Source organism: Pogonomyrmex barbatus, unplaced genomic scaffold (assembly GCF_055798465.1).
Source record: "Pogonomyrmex barbatus isolate J1 unplaced genomic scaffold, ASM5579846v1 scaffold2, whole genome shotgun sequence".
NCBI lineage: Eukaryota > Metazoa > Arthropoda > Insecta > Hymenoptera > Formicidae > Pogonomyrmex > Pogonomyrmex barbatus.
The window spans coordinates 4,996,782-5,019,709 of NW_028297116.1; the positions used below are offsets into that span (position 1 = coordinate 4,996,782).

The window sequence follows — 22,928 nt, forward strand, 5'->3', positions numbered from 1 at the left end:
ACTTTTGGTCCTTATCAGCAAAAAACTGAACCAAGTGCGATTTCAGATCATCATCATTAATGAAAGTTTTATCATTCAAAGAGTTTTGCAAACTTCTAAATAAATGATAATCAGATGGCGCCAGGTCAGGGCTATATGGGGGATGCGACATCATTTCCCAACCAAGCTCTAATAATTTCCCACGAGTTACCAAAGATGTATGAGGCCTTGCATTGTCATGGTGGAACACAATTCCTCTACGATTTGCCAATTCTGGCCGTTTTTTTTTTATTGCTTCATCCAGTTTCATTTGTTGACAGTAAACATCTGAATTGATCGTCTGGTTCCTTGAAAGCAACTCAAAATACTTCACAACACTTTTGTAGTTCCACCAAACTAACAGCATGATCTTTTTTTGATGCAATTTAGTTTTCGATGTGATTTGTGTTGGTTCATCACACTTGGACCATAATCGTTTTCGAATGATGTTACTGTAGATGACTCATTTTTCATCACCAGTGATAATTCATTTCAAAAAAGAGTTCATTGCGCTTGAGATGCATATCGCAAATATTGATTCGTTGTGTTAAATGAATCTCTTTCAATTTATATGGAACCTAAATATCGAGCTTCTTAGCAAGTCCAAGACATTTTAAGTGATTTTCAATTGTGTGCGATACATTTAACCTCTCTGCAATCTCTCGAACCATTACATGACGATCCTCTTCAATTATGGCTTTGATTTGGTCATCATCAACTTCAGTAGATCGACCAGAACGTTGGTCATCTTTGAATGAAAAATCTCCAGAACGGAATTTTTCAAATTCTTACACGTGCGCTCTATTATGCAATCAACACCAAACTTCACATATCTCTTTGTGAGCCTCAGCAGCTTTCTTTCCTTTATGGAAATAAAAAAGTAAAATATACCGAAAATGTTTGTTTTTGCACTCCATATTAAAATTGGAACCTAAACTAAGCTATAAACAAAATTATGCACAACTTGCTTCTAAAGTAATCTAAATGTGACCGATATCAAAGAAAAAAATCATAATACTGACAGAAGTCCTTCAAAACAATCGTAACACTATCTATGTATGAAAACCGAAAATACTTTCTTGCCAACCTAATATATTAGAAACAAAATGGCGATTTCGATATATCAATCATAAAGATCACTCTTTTAATCTAAGATTTTAAACGTGTCATATTATTTTTTATTATTTTTTATTTTTTAACTTTATGTTTTTATATTCTTTTTATATTCTTATCGATGAAAATACTTACAGATATCAAATTATCGAAAATAAATATCAATCAATGATACGTAAGTACTTAGAGAGAAATCCGATTTCAAAATGTTTAAATAAAAATAAAAGACATTGGGTAAAATTCAAGTAAGCTAATTGCTTCGCTTGCTCGCTCAAATTCGCCTATTAATAATATCTAATAAAATATTTATGCATTTGAAAATTGATAATTTGATGATAATTTGAAATAGAAGATTAAACGTCCAAATCTATCAATGTAAATTAACTTTAATCTCAATTTGATTCTACAAATCAGGAAAAAATAAACAATGAATTCAAGAACAGATCAAGATTAAAATTAATAGACATCAGAATAGACAGATGAAATGGGCATAAAATGCGCGCGAACTAATCATATAATATTAAATTAATTTATTATATTAATTTATAAAAGCACAATTCTCAGCAAGCACAATGTTACATGTAACATATATAACGCATGTGTTATGTTACGTAACAGTTACATTGTTGAGTAGGAAATTACAACATATATGTTACATGTAACATTGTGCTTGCTGGGTTTTTAATTAGTAACTATATGCAATCTAATTTCACACTCCATGTTATTTGATATTTTTATATTTACACGCTTCTGTCAAGGTTAATGGTATATAGCAAACAGATAACTTATCGTAGACTATTCTTACTGCAATTATCTTGACTAATCAACATTTAGGTATATACATATTTATTAACACGTAAATTTAGATGTTATCCTGCTATTCCGCAATTCCATAGACTTCAAATATCAAAATTTTACATACATTAATTATGTATTTTCAATTATTTTTAATTAAACATAATAAACATACAATATATTTAAGATAATAAGATTTTAAGATTTTAGGATATGTCTTTTACAATTAGCTTAAGTCCTCGAAATTTAGAATAAAAACTTTTGATCCTCGATGTCTGTCTTTTCCCTTTGAACTTTTATCTATACTCTGAATATTAATTCCCTGTCATATCCATGAAATATTATATTGTTTAATTTTTTTTTTAGCAACTATTATATAGTTTGATGCGAGTTAATATACATATGTTTAATTTTTGCCTGTTATGTCTCTTTCCATCACTGTAGATTAATTTTAATCTCGGTTTAATTTACTTTTCTTATTTTAATGCTAATTAGAAAAAGATAAAGAATAAATTATGGGATTAATGTTAATTTACATTAATGGAAATAAACATAAGGGTTTGTTTATGGAGGCCATAATCTGTTAACTTATATCGTAACCGTAAAAAATTAATCAATCATAATCAAATTATAGAAGAATAATCGACTACGATTCGTCATTTTTTTACGGTTACAGGCCATAAGTTAACAGGCCTCCATAAACCAACCCTAAATCTCCTATCAACTTATGTCAACAAAACATGGTCTCAATGCTGACACAGTTGACCAATTTATAGTTTCTGAACAAATTTGCCATTAATCTGTTTATTATGAAATCTAATTATTTATCGAGTTAATTTCCTTTTTATCTATATTAACATATCATAAAGATTAATAAAGCATTAGTTTAGCGTTTTTTTTTTGCCATGTTTCTGTTTATATATTATAATGCTTTAGCAGGTATCCGCATTAATTGCAAGATACGAAGTCATATGTGTATATATATATATATAAACGTTTGTTATCACAGAGTGTAATCGGTAAAGCTTATTCAGTATACGTCAGTTGAGACCAGCAGAATGTCGACTTACTGTGGCGTAAACCAGGATATTTATGATTACGCGAAGAAAAAAAATGTAAGTAGAAAAGAAAGTGTCTCGTTCATTTGTTCGGACTATTTGATACTCTCTGATCGTAACAAATCGAATAATGATACAAATTTGTTATTATTCATTGTATATCATATATAAGGCAATTTTGAAAATAATACTCGTGTTTGTAATTAATTGTCAGAGACTTTCTTTCGGAAGAAGATATATTCATGAAGAGAAATTTTGAAGAGTTGAATTTTAATAAAACTTTAGTTATTGAAATCCCCCATCGTTTCTTGGAGAACGTTGTAAATAAGTCAAGTGTATGATTACTAGGCTATTATCGTCGATTTACGAAGCGACACGTTTACGAAGCCAACTGCGACGATGAGGAAAGCTATGTTTGAGGCAGAAGTAGGGGATGACGTTTATGATGAAGATCCTACGGTAAAAGGTAGTAAAAATATTTGATTTCAGATCTTAAATAAAAAAATGTATAAAATACTTAACAAATCGTGTCATCGTATCATAAAATGAATATTTATTCAAAATTATTTTCTCAGGATCCGTGCAATTAACCTTTTTTACAAAAATTTACGTCTTTTTACTAAAATTTTAATAACGATCCTGTTATTCATCCTTATATCTTCGTTCATATTATTCTCTAGAATTGCAAAGAAAGGCCGCGGCGTTACTTGGAAAAGAAGACGCACTGTTTGTTACTTCCGGTACGATGGGAAACTTGATCGCTGGTAATGACATCTTATCCCGTCTTTGGAAATCATTTAAATACATTTTGTACAATTTTATATTAGCTATTTTTTTTTTTGTCTTTCAGTTATGAATCATTGCGATGTACGTGGTAGCGAGATCTACTGTGGAAATGAGTCGCACGTATTCCTTCACGAACAGGGTGGCGCGGCGCAGCTAGCCGGAGTGAGTCTCTGTACTCTGCCCAACAACGAGGATGGTACGTTCGATTTGAAAAGTCTCGTAGACGCGATTCGCTTGGACCGATTACACGAACCGATTTCGAAGCTAGTTATAGTGGAGAATACAATAAACGGAAAGGTTGTACCCCAGTCATGGATTGAGACATTGGCAAAAGAGGCGAAGAAGCACGATCTTAAGATGCATTTGGACGGGGCAAGACTATGGAATGCTTCGGTCGCATCAAAGATTTCAGTGAAGGATCTAGTTGCTCCATTTGATTCGGTAACTTTTTGCTTGAGTAAATCATTGGGCGCTCCCATAGGATCTGTGCTCTGTGGAAGCAAGAGTTTCATCGATAATGCGAGGAGAAGGCGCAAGGTGCTGGGCGGAGGTATGCGACAAGTCGGTGTGATCGCCGCGGCCGGGCTCGTCGCCTTGGAAGAAACAGTGCCACGATTGGTGGAAGATCACAGACGAGCGTTGACGATCGCGCAAGCGATCAATCAATTGAATTCCAAGATATTCAGTGTAAATATGAAATTAATGCACACTAATATGGTATTCGTGGATGTAAATCTTGAAAGCGGCATCTCCGCCACGACTTTAATGAAGAGACTTCATCAAGTGAACGATCCTTATGAAGACGACAAGATCATAATTAGATGTCTAGCTCTCACAGAAAGATTATTGAGAATGGCTCTTTATTATGATATCGATGATACGATGATGACTGCTGCCATACGCAAATTAAGATATGTCATCAAGCAATTGGATCCCCAAATAAAAATTTAAACTTTTTTTTCATAAAATCCTTTAGGAAGCGCTAATTATAAAGATATTATTATTAAATATATGATATTAATATTAAAAAATATGTATGTAGTCTATGTAAAATAAATACATGAAAATAAATGTATGAAATGTTGAATATATATTTCAATAATAAAAAGAATATTTGGGTAAAGTATAGTTTCGTGATATATGGAATTTAAATCTTCAGAAAAATTCAGATTTTTATATATTGTTACACCTGATAATAGTACAGTACATACCTTTATCGAATTATGACACATTTTTCTCGATTAAATTCTCATGTATATTAAACAACCTAAATAGTTTGCCTTAAAAAAATTGTATTAATTAAATAATTAATTTCATGAAAAAGCATTTGAATAAAATTCCATAAAATCAAGTATCATGTGTCAAATTTTCTTATTTATTTTTCTATAGTACTCTTGTATCTCCACAAAATTTGAACAAAAGTGTCAGCAGTTATCGATCAATAATAATAAACGTATCGTAGCTTTTAACTTTGAAACGCGTCGTTAACTGGTTCATCATCGTCTTCATCTTCTTCGCCTTCACTTTCGAAGGTATTATCAGGAATATCGTATAATCGAATCATAGGCTTGTTCGGATCCTTCATTATCAAGTACTTGCCATCTTTTTGCTTCATACAGATGTCGATAATACATCTCAAGATACCCCAGGCGTTGTCCATATTCAGATTGATTTGCGTCGCAAACTCGTTGGGCTTGTACTGCTGGGTACCGAGAATCACATGCTTGCTGGAGTCTCGCACTATGGCGCGCGATACATATCCGAATTTCAGCTGATCCGAACCGGCTAGTAGCGCCTGAACTGTCCATTTGGCAAGTTTACAGGCGTTATTGCGCAATTCGTTAGCCAAAACCGCGCCACGTTGCGTGTCCAGCTTCTGACGCCACTCGACTCCGTTAGCCAGCTTCGAGTCCCATTCATTCAATGCCTTGATCGTCAGGAATTGATTTTCATTATTTGGACCCTGCATCACAGCATCGTGCTCACATCGTGCTACGAGGACTATGCCGTTGTTAAGATCCCACTTGCGATAACGATAAGCTACGCTGGCCACGTCGCTCTCCTCTTCCTCCGAAATAAAAGGATTGCCTTCTTCAAATTTGTATCGCGGCTCGTTTGACTTGAGTACTTGCTGCGAGAAATTATGATTGATAAAAGTAGCTTCGAGGGCTAGATTTCTCGGTGAATTCAATGAGTTGCCATCATCCTGTGGCGGTTCGACGCTAGTTTCGTTCACGGTCAATAAATCGAATTCAGTATTGTCACGTTTATCAAAGAACAGCTTATCACCGATCTTCTCGATAACGATATCCCATGAATAATTGCTGCGCGTACAGCACATGATAGTGGCCAAAATTGCATCAGTAGCATACACATTGCCCTCGGTCTTGGATAATTTTCGAATAATCGGATCATCGGTAGTAGTGACTGTGTGGAAGATACGATCAATTCTTTGCAATGGCTTCTCACTTTTGACATTCACGCGATCGTATGTTTTGTCATAATACTCGAGCGAGCCACAACACAATATATCTTCGCCATCTTTCACATTAGGCAACGAGAGTTTGGCCAATCGAGGAAAGTCCATCTCTTCGATAGTTATCCAATCAGGTCGCACCGTCACGGAAGCATCTCGAATCTTAATAGGTGGCTGATTCTTGTGATTGCGCAGACCCTGTTGTCTACCCCAACGCTTCGCCTGTCCTTTACGCTCTCGTTCTCGTAACTTGAGCTTTCCTAGCTGCTGCATCTGACTTAGTGCACCACGTTGACCGCCACGTCCACGCAGATTGCGCTGATTGTGTCGGAATCGGCCACGCTGATACGGCGGCTTTTGTACACGGGTAGTATCGACCAAATGGAAAGTAGTTTCGTCCTCATCATGATAATAAGCATATTGACTGCCAGAACCAAATTGTGATGTATACTTGTCTAGGTAAAAAGTAAAGGTAAAAAAGTAGATATTATTTAAGTATACAATCATGATGCATTAATATATCAATTTTCTATGTGAGAAATGTATTGAAAATCTTCCAATAATGGTTATAAGGTTTTATATTAAAGATTGAGTATTCCAAAATCTAACGAATTTCTACTGGTGCATTTTGAATATTATAGATAAAAGACCAAAGTATAATTATATAGAAATGTCAGTATTCAATTACATATATATCTTGTGGATCATATAAAAAAATTATTTATATACCGAAATAAAACATTAAATAGTTACATGTATAATTAGAATTTTACATATTGAGAATTTGATATTTGCATATTTGACATACACATCTGTCAAACTTTGCTTCAAATTTAGACTTTATTTAGACAAATCATTTTCGATTTGAAACAACATAACACTTGTTCTTTTTAACTAAACTTCTTATACTTTTTTTTCTCTAATACGAGGAAGAGGAAAGGAAAAAAAAAACAAATTATGCAAAAAATTCACTAAAAAAAAAAATTATATAAAAAATTTACTAAAAAATACTTATATACGCAACTTATAACACAACACTGTTAACGAGGCTTCTAGCTGAATTTCCTGATCTTTGAGGTTAAACGCACGTGAGTAAAACGAGATACATACTTGGAAACTTTTTGTCCTGGAAAGCTGGCGTAGTCCAGTCAGAGATCTACAAAAACAATAAAACGGATAGAGAAATGACAGAAATATCTTTACTCAACGAACAACTGGAGAATATGGTGCTCACGATGTCTTACCTTGCCAAGTCTGTCGCCTTTCGAAAATGGCTGGTAAGGAATGTCCTTAAACTGATCCGGCAACTCACATGGGCCCCAACCATCCGGATTGTGCTGGATCGCCGGTGCGTGGAAGTGAGCCACCACCTCCTCCTTCTGGACAGGATCGTCCAGCACCACTACGTCTACTTCTGTCATGCCGATATTCAATCGGATTTGTCACGTATCTGATTCAACTCGATGACAAGCCAGTCGACACACCGATTCCGAACACTGCCGGATGCTAGCGGAAATACTGCGCGCGCCATCTTGTTTGACCGTCGCAGTACAGTGCTGTCTTTAGGTAATTTCATTTGTCGTATGACAAATTTTTTGATGCTGTGGATGCTTTCCATTGAAAGTATCTTTTCACGCACCATCATTCATTTTGGATCATATGATCAAAGTTGACGCAGAACAATGAAATTTGAATGGTCACTTTTGATCACATGATATATTTGACGCTAAAAAGCGATGAATGATGCATGAAAAGATACCTTTAGTGACATAAGTCATCAAAATTCTAATTATTGAGTGTTTTCGACCAAGAGATATAAATAAATATAAATTTTGTTACATTATCCTATTTTTTGTTTCCGAGGCTGCTGGAAAAAGAAACACCCAACATAATCACTTTTTTATCTTCACAAATTTTTACAATAAAATTCAATGTTGAAACAATGTTATATGTTGAGAAGCAAAAGATACAATAAAATATAATAAATTTTACTCAAAACTTAAAAATTTTAAACTTGTTTGTTGTTTATAGATTTAATAATATAGAATAATATAATTCTAGTCATGTTAAAGTGATATTGTAATTAAAAGAAAAATTACTAAATAAATATAATTTTGATTATTAATAATATACATGTTTACAAAAATTTATTTTCATAATACATATTTACTTTTCCGAATTTTATTCGGAATCGCACATCTTTGTTAATATCTAGTTCGTGTATGAAATTTCTTTACGTCACTAGTCATCTCTTTCTCTTGGTTCCTTTTGGTTCCTTCGATAGTTGTGAAGAAATTTTAGAATTGTATACGGTGAAAGTGCTAAAGATAAAAGTAAATAAATTATTTATTAATATATATAATAATACATAATTTGTAATATTTTTTTAAAGGTTATTGTCATTGATTCATTTATGAATGATCGAATGTGTATTCAATTCGTTTTAACCTATTCTAAACACATCAAGCTGACAAATGTTATTGCATTTATTACGTAAGAGACATTTAAAAGGCGATTAATTTTCATTCCGATGATATCTCATACAAGATTACAAAAAATCCATGAATTTATGATTGAATATTTATTTATATTGAGAAGTTATTCACTTAATTTATCCTTGTGCAAGAAAGCAAAATAACTTATTGATATGAACATAGAATTTCTTCTAAAATTACACGCGATATAATTTACAATATATATTTTTTTATTAATATTTTCCAGACAATCATGCTGAGATCACGTCTCGTTAATATGCAGAAAGCTATTAAACGTGATATCAGTATCAATATTCCAGCTTTGCAGAAGGCTACCGATCCTATACAGCAGCTCTTCCTTGACAAACTCCGGGAATACAAGTCGAAAAGCGTGTAAGTAAATTTCTGGAATTTTAATAAAATACTTATCTTTGCAAAAACCTAAGTCATTTATTATTATTAATGATATATTTTTAATTTATATATAAGAACATCTTTATTTATCTATTTTTGTTTATTGTATTTGTATTGTTATTTTAATAAAAACAGTATTAAAATAATTTATATTCTACTTATATAAATCTTTAGAAGTTAATCAAAGTTAGAAGTTAATCAAAATTAGAAAAAAAGTATTTTATATAATTATGGAATATAAAAGTAGAATTAGCAGAATATATTTATTAATATATATATATATATATATATATATATAATATACATTAATATATATATATTTAATTAACAATATTTAACAATTGACTTGAAAGAATTATGTTTGATGTCACCAAAAAATATTCTTCAATTTAAAGAAGTGGAAAATTAGTCGACCCCAGTCCGGAAATTATGAAAGAATGGGAGTCTGAATTAGAAAAACTTAGCATACAATATGGTGGTGGTAAAGGAATAGACATGACACAATTTCCTCAATTCAAATTTGATGGTACGTAAGTTTTACTTGTATTCCACAAATATTATTTTATTTAGAAGTTACAAATTTTTGCACACATACAAAATACATATAGTCGAAATAATATATGTTGCACTTTATTTTAGATCCAGTTGTGGACACGGGCGTTAAAAAGTGAACATATAATATATATATCGATATGTATCATAGAACATTGATGTACTATTGAATTATTAAATATTAAGTAATACATTCTAAAAATATATATATATATATATATATATATATAGGTATAACTTATTCCAGTCTTTTTATAAACCTGAATAATCCAAAGTAATCAAGGTAGAATGTACAAGAGAGACTATTTTTGATTCAATTACTAGCCCGTAAAAAGTTTCGTATTATCTACTATTTCTGCTAAAATATTCATTTTACATTTGGTAGCTATAGATTTACAAATATTTACATATGTCGACACCTCATCTCGTGAGATTAAATTATCGTATTCGCCTGAGCACGAACACAACATATTCATGTTCTCCCGCTTGATTTCTTTACACTTGCGGCATTGTAGATCTTGTAATACGTAACCCATACTTTTGCGATTTAATTTATCAATCAATAAGAATTCTATTTCTGTATTGTCATAAGAAGTATCACAGACAGGACATTTCCAGATATGTCTATAATAACATAAAACATATATATTCGATTTAATATGTAGTATAAATTATTTTATATTTAATGTACCTGTTATTTTCATTTGTGTAATATTGATCTTTACAAAGATCAATGTCTCTCGTATGATTGCATGCTTTACATATAACTTCTGGTAGAACGAGAGAGATACACGGTTCTTTCCATTCAACATTGTCGCCATAGCTACCGACTCCGATCAGTCGTAACAGATTTGCCTTTAAATGATAAATCTCATTTTCCACTTCCTTATCCAGAGATAAAACCTGAAATTGTTTAAAGACAGACAAGAATCTTTATATCTCGGATAATCATCCTTGTTGAAGTATTTATGAAATGTGTGATAATTACTTTGCACACTGCTTTGATTAATTCAAGCGCAGGATTAATTTGTATACTTTCTTTTCCACCCATATTCAAATTAGGATATTTCTCAAGAGTTAATATCTTCTCCGGTAAATTCCGATGTATCTTTTGGACTATTCTGCAAGTAATAAAAAGTTTGGAAACCATTAAAATTATTGGTTTGTATAAAGTATATAAATTCTAAATTTTAAACTTTTTATATAAAAGTGTCATATTAGTTCTAAACAAGAGGTAAAATATACAAATATATACTTGAATAATCGTTGAGACATTTCTCCTGATATCAATTTTTTCGCAAAATCGGCTGTGTTTTCCAATGCACCTAAACCAAGAGGCGCTATAAAAGATTGACTTTGGCTGTATCTTCTTCTCGGTCTCAAAGAATTATTGGTTTCGTTCTCAACCATGCACTGATATATTGCGTTAATATATCCGGCTATTACAGCATTGAAACTTGCTTGACATCCTGCTTCTTCGGGCAAACACTCCATCAAACTCCAATTCATCATTATTTGTGGCTAAACAAAAATAATTTCGTAAATATTCAAAAACAGTCAATATAATTAAAAAAATATATATATATATATATATATATATATTTTACATGAGAAATAAATACGATTGTAAATATATCTTTAAATAAAAATATTAAATATTTGTAAATATCTGTAAACATCTGTAAATATCTGTAAACATATATATATATATATATATATTACCGTGTCATCATCGTCGTCATTTTCAGTATTCTCATCATCTTCTGCATTATTTTTAGACAGTTGCCCTTTGATACCAGCATAGTTGTGCTGTCCAATAAATCAGATATAATTGAATTTATAAGAACAATTAACAAAACTTGCGAATATGATAGAAAACAGAAACTAAAGTAAATGTTACACAAAATACTATTAATATTATTTCATGAAAATAAATTAGCTTACCAAATCTAGCCATATTAAATATTCCCAACATTGATCATATGTAATTTCAATACTATGAAATAACTCCTTGTTTCGTATAGTTTGAACAACAAACTCCATGTAGCCTAAAGCATCGTTTACAGATCTTTTCTTTGTGCATACGATAATCTTATTAAAATTTGCAAAGACTATAATACAACCCAACGTTTTGAACTCTGCTATTAATTGTATGTATAATTTTTTCATGTAAGTATGCAGAGTACGGCGTAGAGCAGGATCGTAAAGCAAAGCGTTTGAAGATCTCAGCCATCTATAATCATATGAATACAAGCATGTATATTTATATAGTAAAATAACATATAATAACAAACATACCGATAAAAGTGGATCAATTGATAGTCCGCAAATACATTTTTATAAACGGATACTTCGAGTAGCCACGCATTCACCATGCTTCGCAATGTTTTGAACGCCGGATTGCACAAGGTAATTTCGTCGTAGATGGGAATTGTCGCGGAATCACCACCCATTGCCATGTCCTGTCGAATCCAAACTTATATAGTTACAATATCGGAATTATTGTTCCGAAAAGTTAGTAAATTGATGTAAATAAATTCTCAAGAAATTTTATTGTCAATTAGTTTAGAGAGATAGAAGCATATATTTCCAGAAACATATCTTAGTAGATATAAGACTAACCTGAACAGATGGACGCTGTTGATTGTGGAAAGCCACGAATGTACTGGTTCCGTCTATATCATGAATATGATGATACTGCAACAAAGCGTTGACCGCCAGACTTTCCATGTCCAATTGAATGCAAACGCTGGAATACGTGCCCGGATTGTTCGCAGCGCAGCTTGAGCTTTCCTCGAAGTCCGTCAGTAGCCTGTTATCGTCGTTCTCGCTGCCGCCTAAATCGGGTTTCTCTGTGGGCGAGCACCATAGGACAAAGTTGTTCCTGTGCAGATGTCTGGCATAGAATAAGTCCGCACCGAAGAGCGTGGGATCCGCGGGTATGTTGCCAATAGGCGCGTGGAAGAATCGACATTGTTCCGCGATTAATTCGACGATTTGTTGACTCTTCAAATAATGCCTGACCATCATTTTTGCGCCCACCTTCTGCCACTCCAATGTGCCGTATAGATTTTCAACGTCCCGCACGTGGGTGCTAACGAGAGGAAATTCATTGAGAAGTGGCATTTCAGTAATCAACACCGTTCTGTCCAGGGCGGTTTGATTAATAATAATCGTAGCGCCGTGACCTTCGTTTTTATACGTCGTCAAGGCTGCCTGCAACGTACGGCATACCTGTTGAAAATTCGTTTCGACTTGTGCTACGAATTGCATGTTTTTAGGCAATCTGTTTATCTTGTCTTCACCATTCTGCTCCAGTATCGCCTTACGTTCGTGCGTGTACAATGTATTCATATTCGGCAGCTGATTGGAAGCAACTGAATCCAAGACAAATACATGAGCTCTCTTGCTGGTGCTTAAGAACAAACCCCACAATGCTCTTTGACGGTTTGCACTCCAATGATGATAGAGAAATATGTAATTAATCGACTCGGTTTGTTTGAGATACGGTTGAAAGGCGATGCTCTTGAATTCCAATTGATCCAGAATGAAAGTATCGGCTCCATCTGCCATTTTACGCGCGGCACGCGGATCGACTATACACACACATCCCAGTTGCAATATAGCTCGGAATTCCAATGACATTTGTGTCTCATAAATTCCTTCAATTTCTGGTTTGCTCAAGTCCTCTAGGAGCTCTCGGCTGTGCTCTTGAAACAAAGATTCCGGTAGGGAATATCGATACAAATTGTACACCGGCCGAGAACGTGGTAAAGATTTAAAACTCTTCTTCCAGAGCTCGTTAGGTCCTGGATCGGGTCTCGCTTTACGAGTGTTGACGTAAAATACGCGGGGTACCACGAGACGTACTTGATGTAACTGCGTATCGACCAGTATCCACAATCGAAACATGCCAGGTTCGCCTGTTTCTGATAACTGAATGATTTGCCATGGATTTTCTAATAATTTTCTTTGAGTGCGTCTTAAGAAACCAGTCAAAGTAGACGTATTTTTATTTCGTATTACTCCCCAAGCTATTCCATCGTTCTCATCCGTTTTACTCTTTTTCTGCCGATGCTGTTGCCTCTGTTTAGCTTGGAAAGCCCATTTTTTCTTGTGAAATTCCAACCATTTGAGCCTCTCTTCTTTTGTTGTTCCTCTGGGAGGAGGTGAGCCTAGAGCCTCTTTCCAACTTTTGGCCCTAATTGCTTCGTCTTCCTCTGAATGTTGTCTTTTTCTTTTGTTAACAACTGAAATTGAATTTTTAAAACTAGTGGATGGTGTTGCAAGATCTTCTATATCACGAGATTCTTGAGTGCTGCTTGTATGAGAAATGTTTTTTTCTACTACAGTAAATATATCTGTAATTTTTTTCTGACGATGGGTCGTACTCTTTTCCGCTATTTTTTTATGTAACCAGGGTGGATGCTCCACTCGTGGAACTGGATTAAGTAAGCCTTGCATCGCCGCTGGTATAGTGATTATTTTTTGAATAGCGCTTCCGAGTCGTTCAATATAATAATTCCAATCCAAGATATCTCTTATGTCATCGCTGTATAAAGTAGAAACTTTCAACCACTTTTTCAAGTAATGTCTTCGCACAGCTGGTTCCGATTGAAAGATAGCCAACGGTATCGCGCGTTCAGTAACAGGCGCGCTTTGTGGTTTATTCGCTATAATATATCTACAAGCTAAACCTGCATCTTTAACCATCTCATCGCCCAAGAATTCGGCTAATCTTTTAGCCGTAGAAATCGACGTGGATTTCTGAGCGCCATATTCTTCCAGTTTACGCGACATAGACTTGTTCTCAGATATCAGCTCGAACAATTCGGAATCAGGCATATTCGCACACTTACTATAAAGTAAATCCAACCAATAATCTGCGTCCTTCGCGACCGAAGCGTAACATTCTTCTAATGTGTTACCTTTTAAGAAAGATTCGAAAACAGAAGCTTGAAAAATCTTTATCAATTGCAGTTCACCTCTTCTTTTTACTTCAAATCCTTTTAGCTCGGCCAGCGAACCGTCGAAATTAAAAACTGCATATCGTTTTTTCAATTTCTTTCCTTCTTCTTTGGCAGCAGGCAATACCATCGCCAGATATGGACCGTCAACTTCGAAAAATATTGAATTTTCGTTTCTGATTTCATATGTTAAATTATCTTTGTCCACAAGCTCATGGTATACTTCATTAGTAAATTGATCCTATGTGAAAAATTAATTATATTAATTAAAAGAAAATACGTATATTTCATTCATTTGTACATACCTTCACCATGAAATTAAGAACCGCATTCGGGTACGAGACCGTAAATTTCGACTTTTTTTCATGAGTAGTGTGAACTATAATAGAGTCTGGAAAAGACGCAGGTAATATACACCATATACCATCGGTATCCAGTTCTAATGGACGACCGATTTGTTCTATAATTTCTCTAGCTTTCATGATAATATGAGCCCCTGTGTAACATACAATGCCACCCATTTCCATGCTGTGCCATCGTGCTCTGTAATGCAATTAAAGTTTAAATAATAAATTCGCACTAATAAAAACTATATAATAAAGTGTTACATTTTAATCATTTAATACTTATTCCATTTAAATGCTTACCCTTTTCTCATAACGTAGCCATAAAAGGAATTTAGAATACATTTGTGAGCAAGCTGAAGAGAATCGTACAAAACTTCTCTATTCTTGGCAGATTTTATATCAGCGGCATCTCCTTTCGCGAATGCTGCTGCTACTTGCCGCTTCGCAACTTTAGTTAATGCTTTATACTCGTATCTTCTATCTCGAAATGCTCTCACAGTATCTACATAGAATGAATTTTCCTTCTGACAGATCGTTTGTGTTCTTTCTTCTGTTCTGGTAATTTTTACTTTTTTATAAGCTTTTTTACAATATTCTGTAAGCCTGTTCTTTTGAAGTGTAGCTTGTTCTTTCGTGGTCAATTCGTGGAAAGCTCTCTTTGTACCACCAGGAAATTGTGGTGGAAATCTTTCAGTTTCTAATTGTTGTTTTATTCTTTGATATTCGCCTAAACTTGCAGCCACTAAAATTTATTGATCAAGAGTAATAACTATAGCATAAATTGAGGAAAACAAATTTAATAATAATATAGATAACTTATAAATACAAAATAAGTATTTTACAAACTCACAATATTCGCCTCTCCACATCCATTTCATCTTCCTTTGGCAAAGAGCATCAGGTTTATTATAATCACATACCGCGCAGTCCATTTCATTTACTATAGCGGAAGGTTGCAATCTGTTAGTCAAAATTATATTGGGATACATAGCACCTACGTCTAAGTGATAAATTACAGGATTTTCTAATCTCAAAGGTTGATCTTTAAGTTCCTTCAATTTTCTTTTAACTTCGTTTACTACTTCATCAAAATTTGTAACCATCTCGATTGGTACTTTTTCTTCTTCTTGTATCGTGTGTTTTAAAGCATTTTCTACACCACTGATTAATTGGTCTACGGCGCTCGGTACAATTTTAAAGCGACACGGGATGTCAGCTCTAAAAACACCAGATTCCAAAGCTTCCACGTGTCCACCTACATAAGTTTCTTGGTCCAATAAATGACCATCTTTTGTCAATTTGTTTAATTCGGTTTCTTGTTTGTTTGGAAATATAATATTAGCTTTGAAAGCTTCTACCATAAGAAGCGATTCGCATAATGTGCCGGATCCTTTTCTGAGTACCTAAAAGTAAAATAAATGTAAATTATAATTTAAGAAAAATATATGTATATCAACTAAAATAACATAATGTACTTTTCTTACTTCGTCAGGTTCCATAGGAATAATAGTACATAATGCAAATATGAAGGGATGAATATACTTTTGGTAAAGATAAAATGTTGCCACAGCATCAGAGACGGAGTAGTTTGCAAGCGTTTCAGGTTCTTCCAATGCTAATCTGCACATATCTTCCGGATCAAGTTCCACTGGATCATATCTCAATTTGGCTTTGGCAACAGCTTTTAGATTTTGAGAACCCACTGGGAGATAGGAATCACGTCTCACCCAACTTCATGTAAGAAGTTTTATCATTTAAATAAAATAGTGATATTTAATGAAATACGAGATATGAAATATTTTATAGAATATTTACCACAAACAGTCCATATGCATGGCAGCTCTACTGACATAAACACCTTCGCGATTTTTATAAAAACCAATTCTCTCTTTCATATCCATATTATGTATAGCCGCTCGAGTTTCAACGAATGGCCAATCAAAGAAATCACCGTTGTATGTTACAAATATATGCGGCCTTATTTCATTAATATGATCGAAAAATTTTGCTATAGTCGCTTTCTCGTTAGGCTCATTAAATATTATGAAAGGACCTTCAAATTCCGGTTTTGGCGTATATTCGAAATCTTGTATGTCTGCAGAAATGAACTCTCTATTTGTTATTAAATATCCCTAAGAGAATGTATATAAAACATAAATACTCTTTAAAAACAAAAATAAATATATTTATTTAATTATATAAAAAAAGATATATAAACATTACATATTATTTATTTTATAAAACAGGATGTATTATACCTGTCCATCTATCATATATGATATCATCATAATTTGATCGATATTGGCATCTGGAAATTTCAATGGCAACTTTGTAGTTTCAATATCGTATGCTAAAACAATAGGTTCAGGTGGTTCAATCATGTCTTCCTTTCGTGTAATTACAGGTGGTTCATTTCCTCTACTTTTTACAGAATACCAAGTTCCACAAAAAATATTAGCATCTATAGATACTCGGACATGATGGGGTACATCATATTCCCTGTACAATCATATTTAATTAAACATGTAACATGTCATTGCAAATCAAAAAACAATTTTTTTATTAATCCAGAAATTCAAAAAGAAATAAATTAAATACTTTTGTGTGTGTATCTTTATATAAAAGAAATTAAAAAAGAAAAATATTAAAAATAAAATAATGAATCAAGTTAGGCATTAATATTGTTATATAAGCACAAAATAGATACTATCATTTAGCTTAACTTATTAGTCTTCTTAATTCTTTTTGTGATTTTTTTACCGAATCTAGAAATTTATATTTAAAAAAAAATATATATAGTTACCTAATATCAAGAATATTATCCATGTGATCTAAAGTTTGTCTGCTATCCTGTTCGTTTGGTTGCAACGTAGTTGCTAGCATATCAGTGTAATAAGTGTTACTTTTTTCTCGCTCTTTGTTAACTTTAACAATGCGCATAATGTCACGTTTAACTTTTGTTAAATCAACAGTATTTGCAAAGGAAAGTTTCAAATATTTTTGTCTTAAACCAATCAAGTGATTAGGCTGAAATAATTTCAAAACAAAAAGAAATAAAAAATCAAATTTTCTTAAAAAAATAGATAAACAATCCGGTATTCAATTTTTAAAATATTTTAATACAAGTAACTAATTAATTCAACATTAATTTACCAAGTCAAGATCTTCCTTGTAAACTGTTTCAATTTTCGTCAAGATTCCCATGTACTTCTTAGATAAAAATGTTGACACCTCTTCAAATGTATCTTTACGACATAAGATGTAAAAATATGGAGAAAATGGTAGTGACACTTTAAATCGGGTAGCATCTTCCTCTATGAAGTAATAATCCACGCCACTTAGCAGATGCTTATCATCCTCCACAATCTCCGTCTAGGCAGAAACATCAAAACCTTATATGCCAATTATATGAAAGATTATACGGTTTCTTCTTCAATCTTCCTTACCGCATGCATATTAAGTAGAAATCCTATTCTTTCTCTAGAATCAATGACTCTATGGAATCCATACACACTGTCAATTCTGATGTCTTCCTTGATTTCAAGCAACCGTCCCAATGCATTTTCCCTGAAACGTTTGAAATTTAGAAAAACAGAACATGACGAAGATGAATAAAGGTAACAAAATTTCCAAATTACCCTGGAACACTGGCCTCTTGATTCGTATTTTTGTTGAATCTTTTAGGAAAACGAACAGCCCCCGTGTTTTGCAAACTTTCCATTTCAGATACACAGTGAATGAATTAAGAATGATATTTCCTCGATGTATGTAGAAGATAAATATTAATAATCAAGAAGTAACAACGCAAAAAAAATCTCCAAGATAGCAAATAAGTTCACATGTATAAATTGTCATCATCGCACACGTTTCTCAGAGTTTGTCTGATGCATACCGTCACAGCTGATCAAAGCCCGCCTTTTTCCATCACTTCTATATTCGCAGCGCCATCATTGGCGAGAAGTCGTTTTCTGATTGGATTGTCCTTAGAGTGGGATAAAAGCCGTCAAATTTAAAAGAGAAGAAATTAAAGCTTTATATTTTATACACCCACTACGGTAAGCAATAGGCCTGTTTCTTTTCTGAAACTGAAGAAAATTTTTCATTTTCTTCTTTTTCTTTCCAATGTGAAGAGAAAAAGAGAAAAGATGGATGATGCAAAAACTATCAGTTAATTTTCATTTCTATCATTTCTGTCAGATTAATTTTGATTTCGATTAAATTCTTTCTATTTTCACTTTCTATTTTTATATGATTCTATGAATTAGGACAAAATAAAAGATAAATTAAATCGAGACAGAATTCAAACAATCTACATTGAAAATAAAAGTAAAAGGAATAGAGCTATAGGTTCACTTTATGAGCATTCTGTGTCGATTGATTTGATCACAGTGGCTGAATTCCATAAATCATGGTTTACAATAGGTTAAGCCATAAGAAATGGATAAATCGTAGTCGAAGAATAGCAGAATAATCGATTAGAACGCATATGTGCATATTTGGTTACAATATACATAAAATGAATTATTATTATTATTAAATAAATGCGTGCATATTGTGCTTAATATAATCGGTAAAAGTACTTCGAAAAAAAAGTGGAATTGCGTGGTTCCTCGCGCAGGTCATGTTTTTGTTTGGATCTAATGAAATTTAACGCAACAGAAACGAATGAGCGAACGAAATACCTACTATAAAAATTTGTAAGAATAAAAAATATAGATATATTATACATGTGGACTAAAAGTGACTTTTAGCTAATCGGAAGGCTTATGAACTACTTTTAGAGATGTTTTTAGCGATAAAAAAAGATTCAAAATACAGATCTATATTTATGATAGGGCACTTATTATTTTTATATGCATTCCTGGTTTTAGAGTATTAACGTGGGGTGGAATAGTCACGTGATAGACGAAAGCACAAATCAAAAGTATCCACATGGAGTGCCCATATTGATGATACTGTATTAATATAGAAGTTTATGTGAAATTATCAAAAACAAAATTATTATTTCAAAATTCTCGGCTATGATTGATTAATTTGCTTACCGTTAAAGGTTTACTGTTCGCGTTTCGGTGTCAGTAGTCTAAATAAAAGCGATGAAAACAACAAGTGAGTCACATTTGTAACAGTCACTTTATTCGAGCAACAGCAAAGTCTTGATAATTATTCAGTTAATGTAAGATTTTAAAATATATAATTTGTTAAGAATACAAAAGAAAACGATGATAATTTTTAAATATCATTACAGTTAATTGATCGTCTTGCCAGTGTTTAATTACTAAAAAATCCTGTAAAGTGAATAAGAAGACATCAGCTGAATCATTTGAAATATACTAACAGAGGACACACGACAAAAATAATGGACGAACAGGTAAATTAAACATTTTCTTTGTTTCTTTTTTTCTCATTTTAACTGAAATAATTGAATTTTATATAATAAACTGTATATAAATAAGAAAGTACTTTTTTTAATATTAAAGAGAACTCTGACTATACAAAATTTTAATATTCAACTTAAAGTTTATATCAATAAAATAGAATATATTATGGGATATATAATTCTATTAATCATTTATTTAATTTATTTTTTTTTTTATTAAAATATTATATTAAGAATTTACTTTTTTAAAGGAAGATATAGTAATTATGTTGTAGCATTAGTAAATAAGTTTATAATTTTCAGATGTTACTAAACAAGAAAGAAAAAGAAGAAGAAAAAGAAGAAGAAGAAGAAGAAGAAGAAGAAAAAGAAGAAGAAGAAAGGCCTTCTCCTTCATCAAGCATCCTTACTCCTTCATCAAGGAAACAGACAACACCTGTATTAGATGTTCCTTCTTTTGGTAAAAGTTATTGCCTGACACAGCTCATATCAACTAAATTTGATTTTACTTGGGAAATTAAAAATTTTGTTTGCATTACTAAAATGGCAGATAGACTAATTTCTCCACCATTTCCACAAAAAAGTCAATTTATTATTGAAATGTACATCATACATACAGAAAAAGGAAATCTGATACATTTGTATTTAAATAGTAAAGTAGAGTTTCTAGGTTCATGTGAACTTCACATATTTTATTCGAAAACAAACCGTATGACAAAATTAACGGAAATGAGTATATGCTCGACTAAACATTTCTTGAAATTATATGAAATTGAAGAAGACACGTTTCGTAAATATTTACATACAGAAAATACAATTACAATGCAATTCGTGTTTGAAAATTATTGTAAAATTCAAAATGATACTGTACATGCCAATGTAGTTACATCATGTCCAATATTCCCAAATGAACAAATAATACATAAAAATTCAATTCTCTGCAATGATTTTACATTCAATAATATAAAATCAATTACATTTAAAATACAAGAAGAATATTATACTGTACCTATATATCTATTACGTGCGTCTAATAGTAGTTTTTTTATGAACTTTTGTGATACAGAAAAAGATGTAGATTTAGATGAATTGATACTAGATGACGAAATAGAATATTTAAAGGATATATTACATTTTTTCATAACAGGCTCATTACCAACAGATATTAGTGGTTATTTCGATTATCATGAGCGATTATTAGAAATAGCTCATAAATATGATGTACGTGATGTTAAAAAAATATGTGAAGTATACTTGGTAGATAATATTACAATTAAAAATGTTATTGAATTGGCACGAAAGGCGCTATCATATGATGCAGACTTCTTAATATCGCATATAATAAGTTTCATTAAGATTCATTTCCAAAAAATTGCAAATAGTGTACAATTTAAATATTTATCTCATGAAGATTCAAATAAGATAATGGAACTAATCAAAGTAAATGAAACATCTAGAAGCCATGTTGTTGAACCTATATTGTCTTCTACTTTGATTTATTTAACACAGAATTAACACTTTAGTTAATATGAAGAAATTTATCGATTTTGACTTTAAATAAGTAAAATATGCTATTATAAGACAAAAGTTATTGTTCTTTTTTATAACTAATTAATAATCATGTTACAAACGATTATTAATTTCGCATTGTATATACAATTATAGCTCCGATTTTTATAATATAAATATTAAATAACTTTTAATTTTAATATGTAAAATTAATAATAACTTTTAATATGTAAAACTTTACAGATACAAATGCTTATCTGAAACTAAATGTAATATAAAAGATCGATTTATATACATCGAGTTAGAATTAAGTATTTTTAATATTATTTCAAATATAATGTAATTGTAGTTTGTCCTACAAGTCATCTAAAGAAAACAAGAAAGTGGATAACTATGTATATAATTATTTCTTATGACACATATTAACTAGACTTTTCTTTGTTTATTTTGAAGAATTTTTAAAATTAATATAATGTAATTATGTATTTAACTTTTATTCTTTTCTTAGTCATTCTTATATATATATATATATATATATATATATATATATATATATACATATATATGTGAGAAATGATATTATAAATCGTATTATATAATAATATTAATAATGATATTTTATTATTTATTAATTTATTATTATTATTATTTATTATTATTTATTAATTTATTTTGTTATACATAGCATGTAAACTTGTGCTAACTTATATCAATGATATAACTTTTATATTAAAACTCAATCTAGTTACGAAATTGTTTTTTATTCAGCTTTTTTTATACGATTTTTTATATGGCAATTTTATTATAAAAAATAAAAAATATTATGAGAGAAATAACAAAGATTTCATTTTTTCCGTCTTTTCAACTAATAATTAAGCTTGTAATATAATTGTAAGCAAAGTATATCCAGCGAACCACTTTTATAAAAAAATTAAATGTTTTGATTGAAAAGACCGTTATACCATCTTCGTAAAAAATTAGAACTGTGTTATATTTAATACGTACATTTCTATTAATGATGTAATTATTAAAAAAATGTTAT

General features: G+C 31.6%; 5 protein-coding genes across 9 annotated transcripts; 3 read left to right on the plus strand and 2 right to left on the minus strand.

The window, feature by feature from the left end:
* The first annotated feature begins 140 nt into the window (after window positions 1–140).
* Window positions 141–4,896, plus strand: LOC105431384 (uncharacterized). The gene is made up of 5 exons (XM_089077292.1): window positions 141–298; window positions 2,936–3,041; window positions 3,333–3,450; window positions 3,665–3,748; window positions 3,835–4,896. The coding sequence occupies exons 2-5, from the start codon at window positions 2,985–2,987 to the stop codon at window positions 4,719–4,721; spliced, it is 1,146 nt and encodes a 381-aa protein (XP_088933418.1). The 5' UTR covers window positions 141–298; window positions 2,936–2,984; the 3' UTR covers window positions 4,722–4,896.
* Window positions 4,897–5,124: 228 nt separating this feature from the next.
* eIF3d1 (eukaryotic translation initiation factor 3 subunit d1) lies at window positions 5,125–7,786 on the minus strand. Its single transcript, XM_011645537.3, has 3 exons — window positions 7,491–7,786; window positions 7,357–7,402; window positions 5,125–6,701 (listed from the first exon to the last, which is right to left on the minus strand). Exons 1-3 carry the CDS (start codon window positions 7,665–7,667, stop codon window positions 5,236–5,238), a joined length of 1,689 nt encoding a protein of 562 aa, XP_011643839.1. The 5' UTR covers window positions 7,668–7,786; the 3' UTR covers window positions 5,125–5,235.
* Window positions 7,787–8,446: 660 nt separating this feature from the next.
* LOC105431407 (ATP synthase, coupling factor 6) lies at window positions 8,447–9,888 on the plus strand. Its single transcript, XM_089077300.1, has 4 exons — window positions 8,447–8,579; window positions 8,968–9,113; window positions 9,530–9,660; window positions 9,774–9,888. Exons 1-4 carry the CDS (start codon window positions 8,469–8,471, stop codon window positions 9,803–9,805), a joined length of 420 nt encoding a protein of 139 aa, XP_088933426.1. The 5' UTR covers window positions 8,447–8,468; the 3' UTR covers window positions 9,806–9,888.
* On the minus strand, window positions 9,670–18,780 carry DNApol-epsilon255 (DNA polymerase epsilon catalytic subunit 1). Of its 2 annotated transcripts, XM_011645538.3 has the most exons (18): window positions 18,639–18,780; window positions 18,447–18,567; window positions 18,154–18,372; window positions 17,804–18,027; window positions 17,259–17,499; window positions 16,816–17,132; window positions 16,485–16,731; window positions 15,851–16,403; window positions 15,301–15,742; window positions 14,959–15,196; window positions 12,309–14,894; window positions 11,985–12,148; window positions 11,631–11,919; window positions 11,409–11,495; window positions 10,942–11,207; window positions 10,675–10,807; window positions 10,378–10,589; window positions 9,670–10,310 (listed from the first exon to the last, which is right to left on the minus strand). In XM_011645538.3, the coding sequence occupies exons 1-18, from the start codon at window positions 18,719–18,721 to the stop codon at window positions 10,007–10,009; spliced, it is 6,726 nt and encodes a 2,241-aa protein (XP_011643840.3). In that variant the 5' UTR covers window positions 18,722–18,780; the 3' UTR covers window positions 9,670–10,006. The 2 variants fall into 2 exon arrangements, with proteins under 2 accessions (XP_011643840.3, XP_088933387.1); XM_089077261.1 differs by lacking the exons at window positions 17,804–18,027; window positions 18,447–18,567; window positions 18,639–18,780 and having other exon boundaries at window positions 18,154–18,293.
* On the plus strand, window positions 16,599–22,726 carry LOC148936596 (uncharacterized). Of its 4 annotated transcripts, none has more exons than XM_089077291.1 (3): window positions 16,599–16,737; window positions 20,246–20,368; window positions 20,681–22,726. In XM_089077291.1, the coding sequence occupies exons 2-3, from the start codon at window positions 20,357–20,359 to the stop codon at window positions 21,890–21,892; spliced, it is 1,224 nt and encodes a 407-aa protein (XP_088933417.1). In that variant the 5' UTR covers window positions 16,599–16,737; window positions 20,246–20,356; the 3' UTR covers window positions 21,893–22,726. The 4 variants fall into 4 exon arrangements, with proteins under 4 accessions (XP_088933417.1, XP_088933416.1, XP_088933414.1 ...); XM_089077290.1 differs by lacking the exon at window positions 16,599–16,737 and adding an exon at window positions 18,943–19,055; XM_089077288.1 differs by lacking the exon at window positions 16,599–16,737 and adding an exon at window positions 19,083–20,173.
* Window positions 22,727–22,928: the final 202 nt, after the last annotated feature.

What these genes read in the sequence shown, in the direction of transcription:
- LOC105431407 (XM_089077300.1), top strand. Translation starts at nt 8,469, where the DNA reads ATGAAATTTCTTTACGTCACTAGTCATCTCTTTCTCTTGGTTCCTTTT. An exon ending in TGAAAGTGCTAAAGATAAAA is followed by an intron (nt 8,580 to 8,967) that starts GTAAATAAATTA and finishes AATATTTTCCAG; the next exon opens with ACAATCATGCTGAGATCACG. An exon ending in GAATACAAGTCGAAAAGCGT is followed by an intron (nt 9,114 to 9,529) that starts GTAAGTAAATTT and finishes TTCAATTTAAAG; the next exon opens with AAGTGGAAAATTAGTCGACC.
- LOC105431384 (XM_089077292.1), top strand. Translation starts at nt 2,985, where the DNA reads ATGTCGACTTACTGTGGCGTAAACCAGGATATTTATGATTACGCGAAG. An exon ending in ATTACGCGAAGAAAAAAAAT is followed by an intron (nt 3,042 to 3,332) that starts GTAAGTAGAAAA and finishes TATGATTACTAG; the next exon opens with GCTATTATCGTCGATTTACG. An exon ending in GATGGGAAACTTGATCGCTG is followed by an intron (nt 3,749 to 3,834) that starts GTAATGACATCT and finishes TTTGTCTTTCAG; the next exon opens with TTATGAATCATTGCGATGTA.
- DNApol-epsilon255 (XM_011645538.3), bottom strand. Translation starts at nt 18,721, where the DNA reads ATGGAAAGTTTGCAAAACACGGGGGCTGTTCGTTTTCCTAAAAGATTC. An exon ending in ATGACGACGATGATGACACG is followed by an intron (nt 11,208 to 11,408) that starts GTAATATATATA and finishes ATTTTTGTTTAG; the next exon opens with CCACAAATAATGATGAATTG. An exon ending in TACACAAATGAAAATAACAG is followed by an intron (nt 10,311 to 10,377) that starts GTACATTAAATA and finishes ATGTTATTATAG; the next exon opens with ACATATCTGGAAATGTCCTG.
- eIF3d1 (XM_011645537.3), bottom strand. Translation starts at nt 7,667, where the DNA reads ATGACAGAAGTAGACGTAGTGGTGCTGGACGATCCTGTCCAGAAGGAG. An exon ending in AAGGCGACAGACTTGGCAAG is followed by an intron (nt 7,403 to 7,490) that starts GTAAGACATCGT and finishes TTGTTTTTGTAG; the next exon opens with ATCTCTGACTGGACTACGCC. An exon ending in CCAGGACAAAAAGTTTCCAA is followed by an intron (nt 6,702 to 7,356) that starts GTATGTATCTCG and finishes CTTTTTACCTAG; the next exon opens with ACAAGTATACATCACAATTT.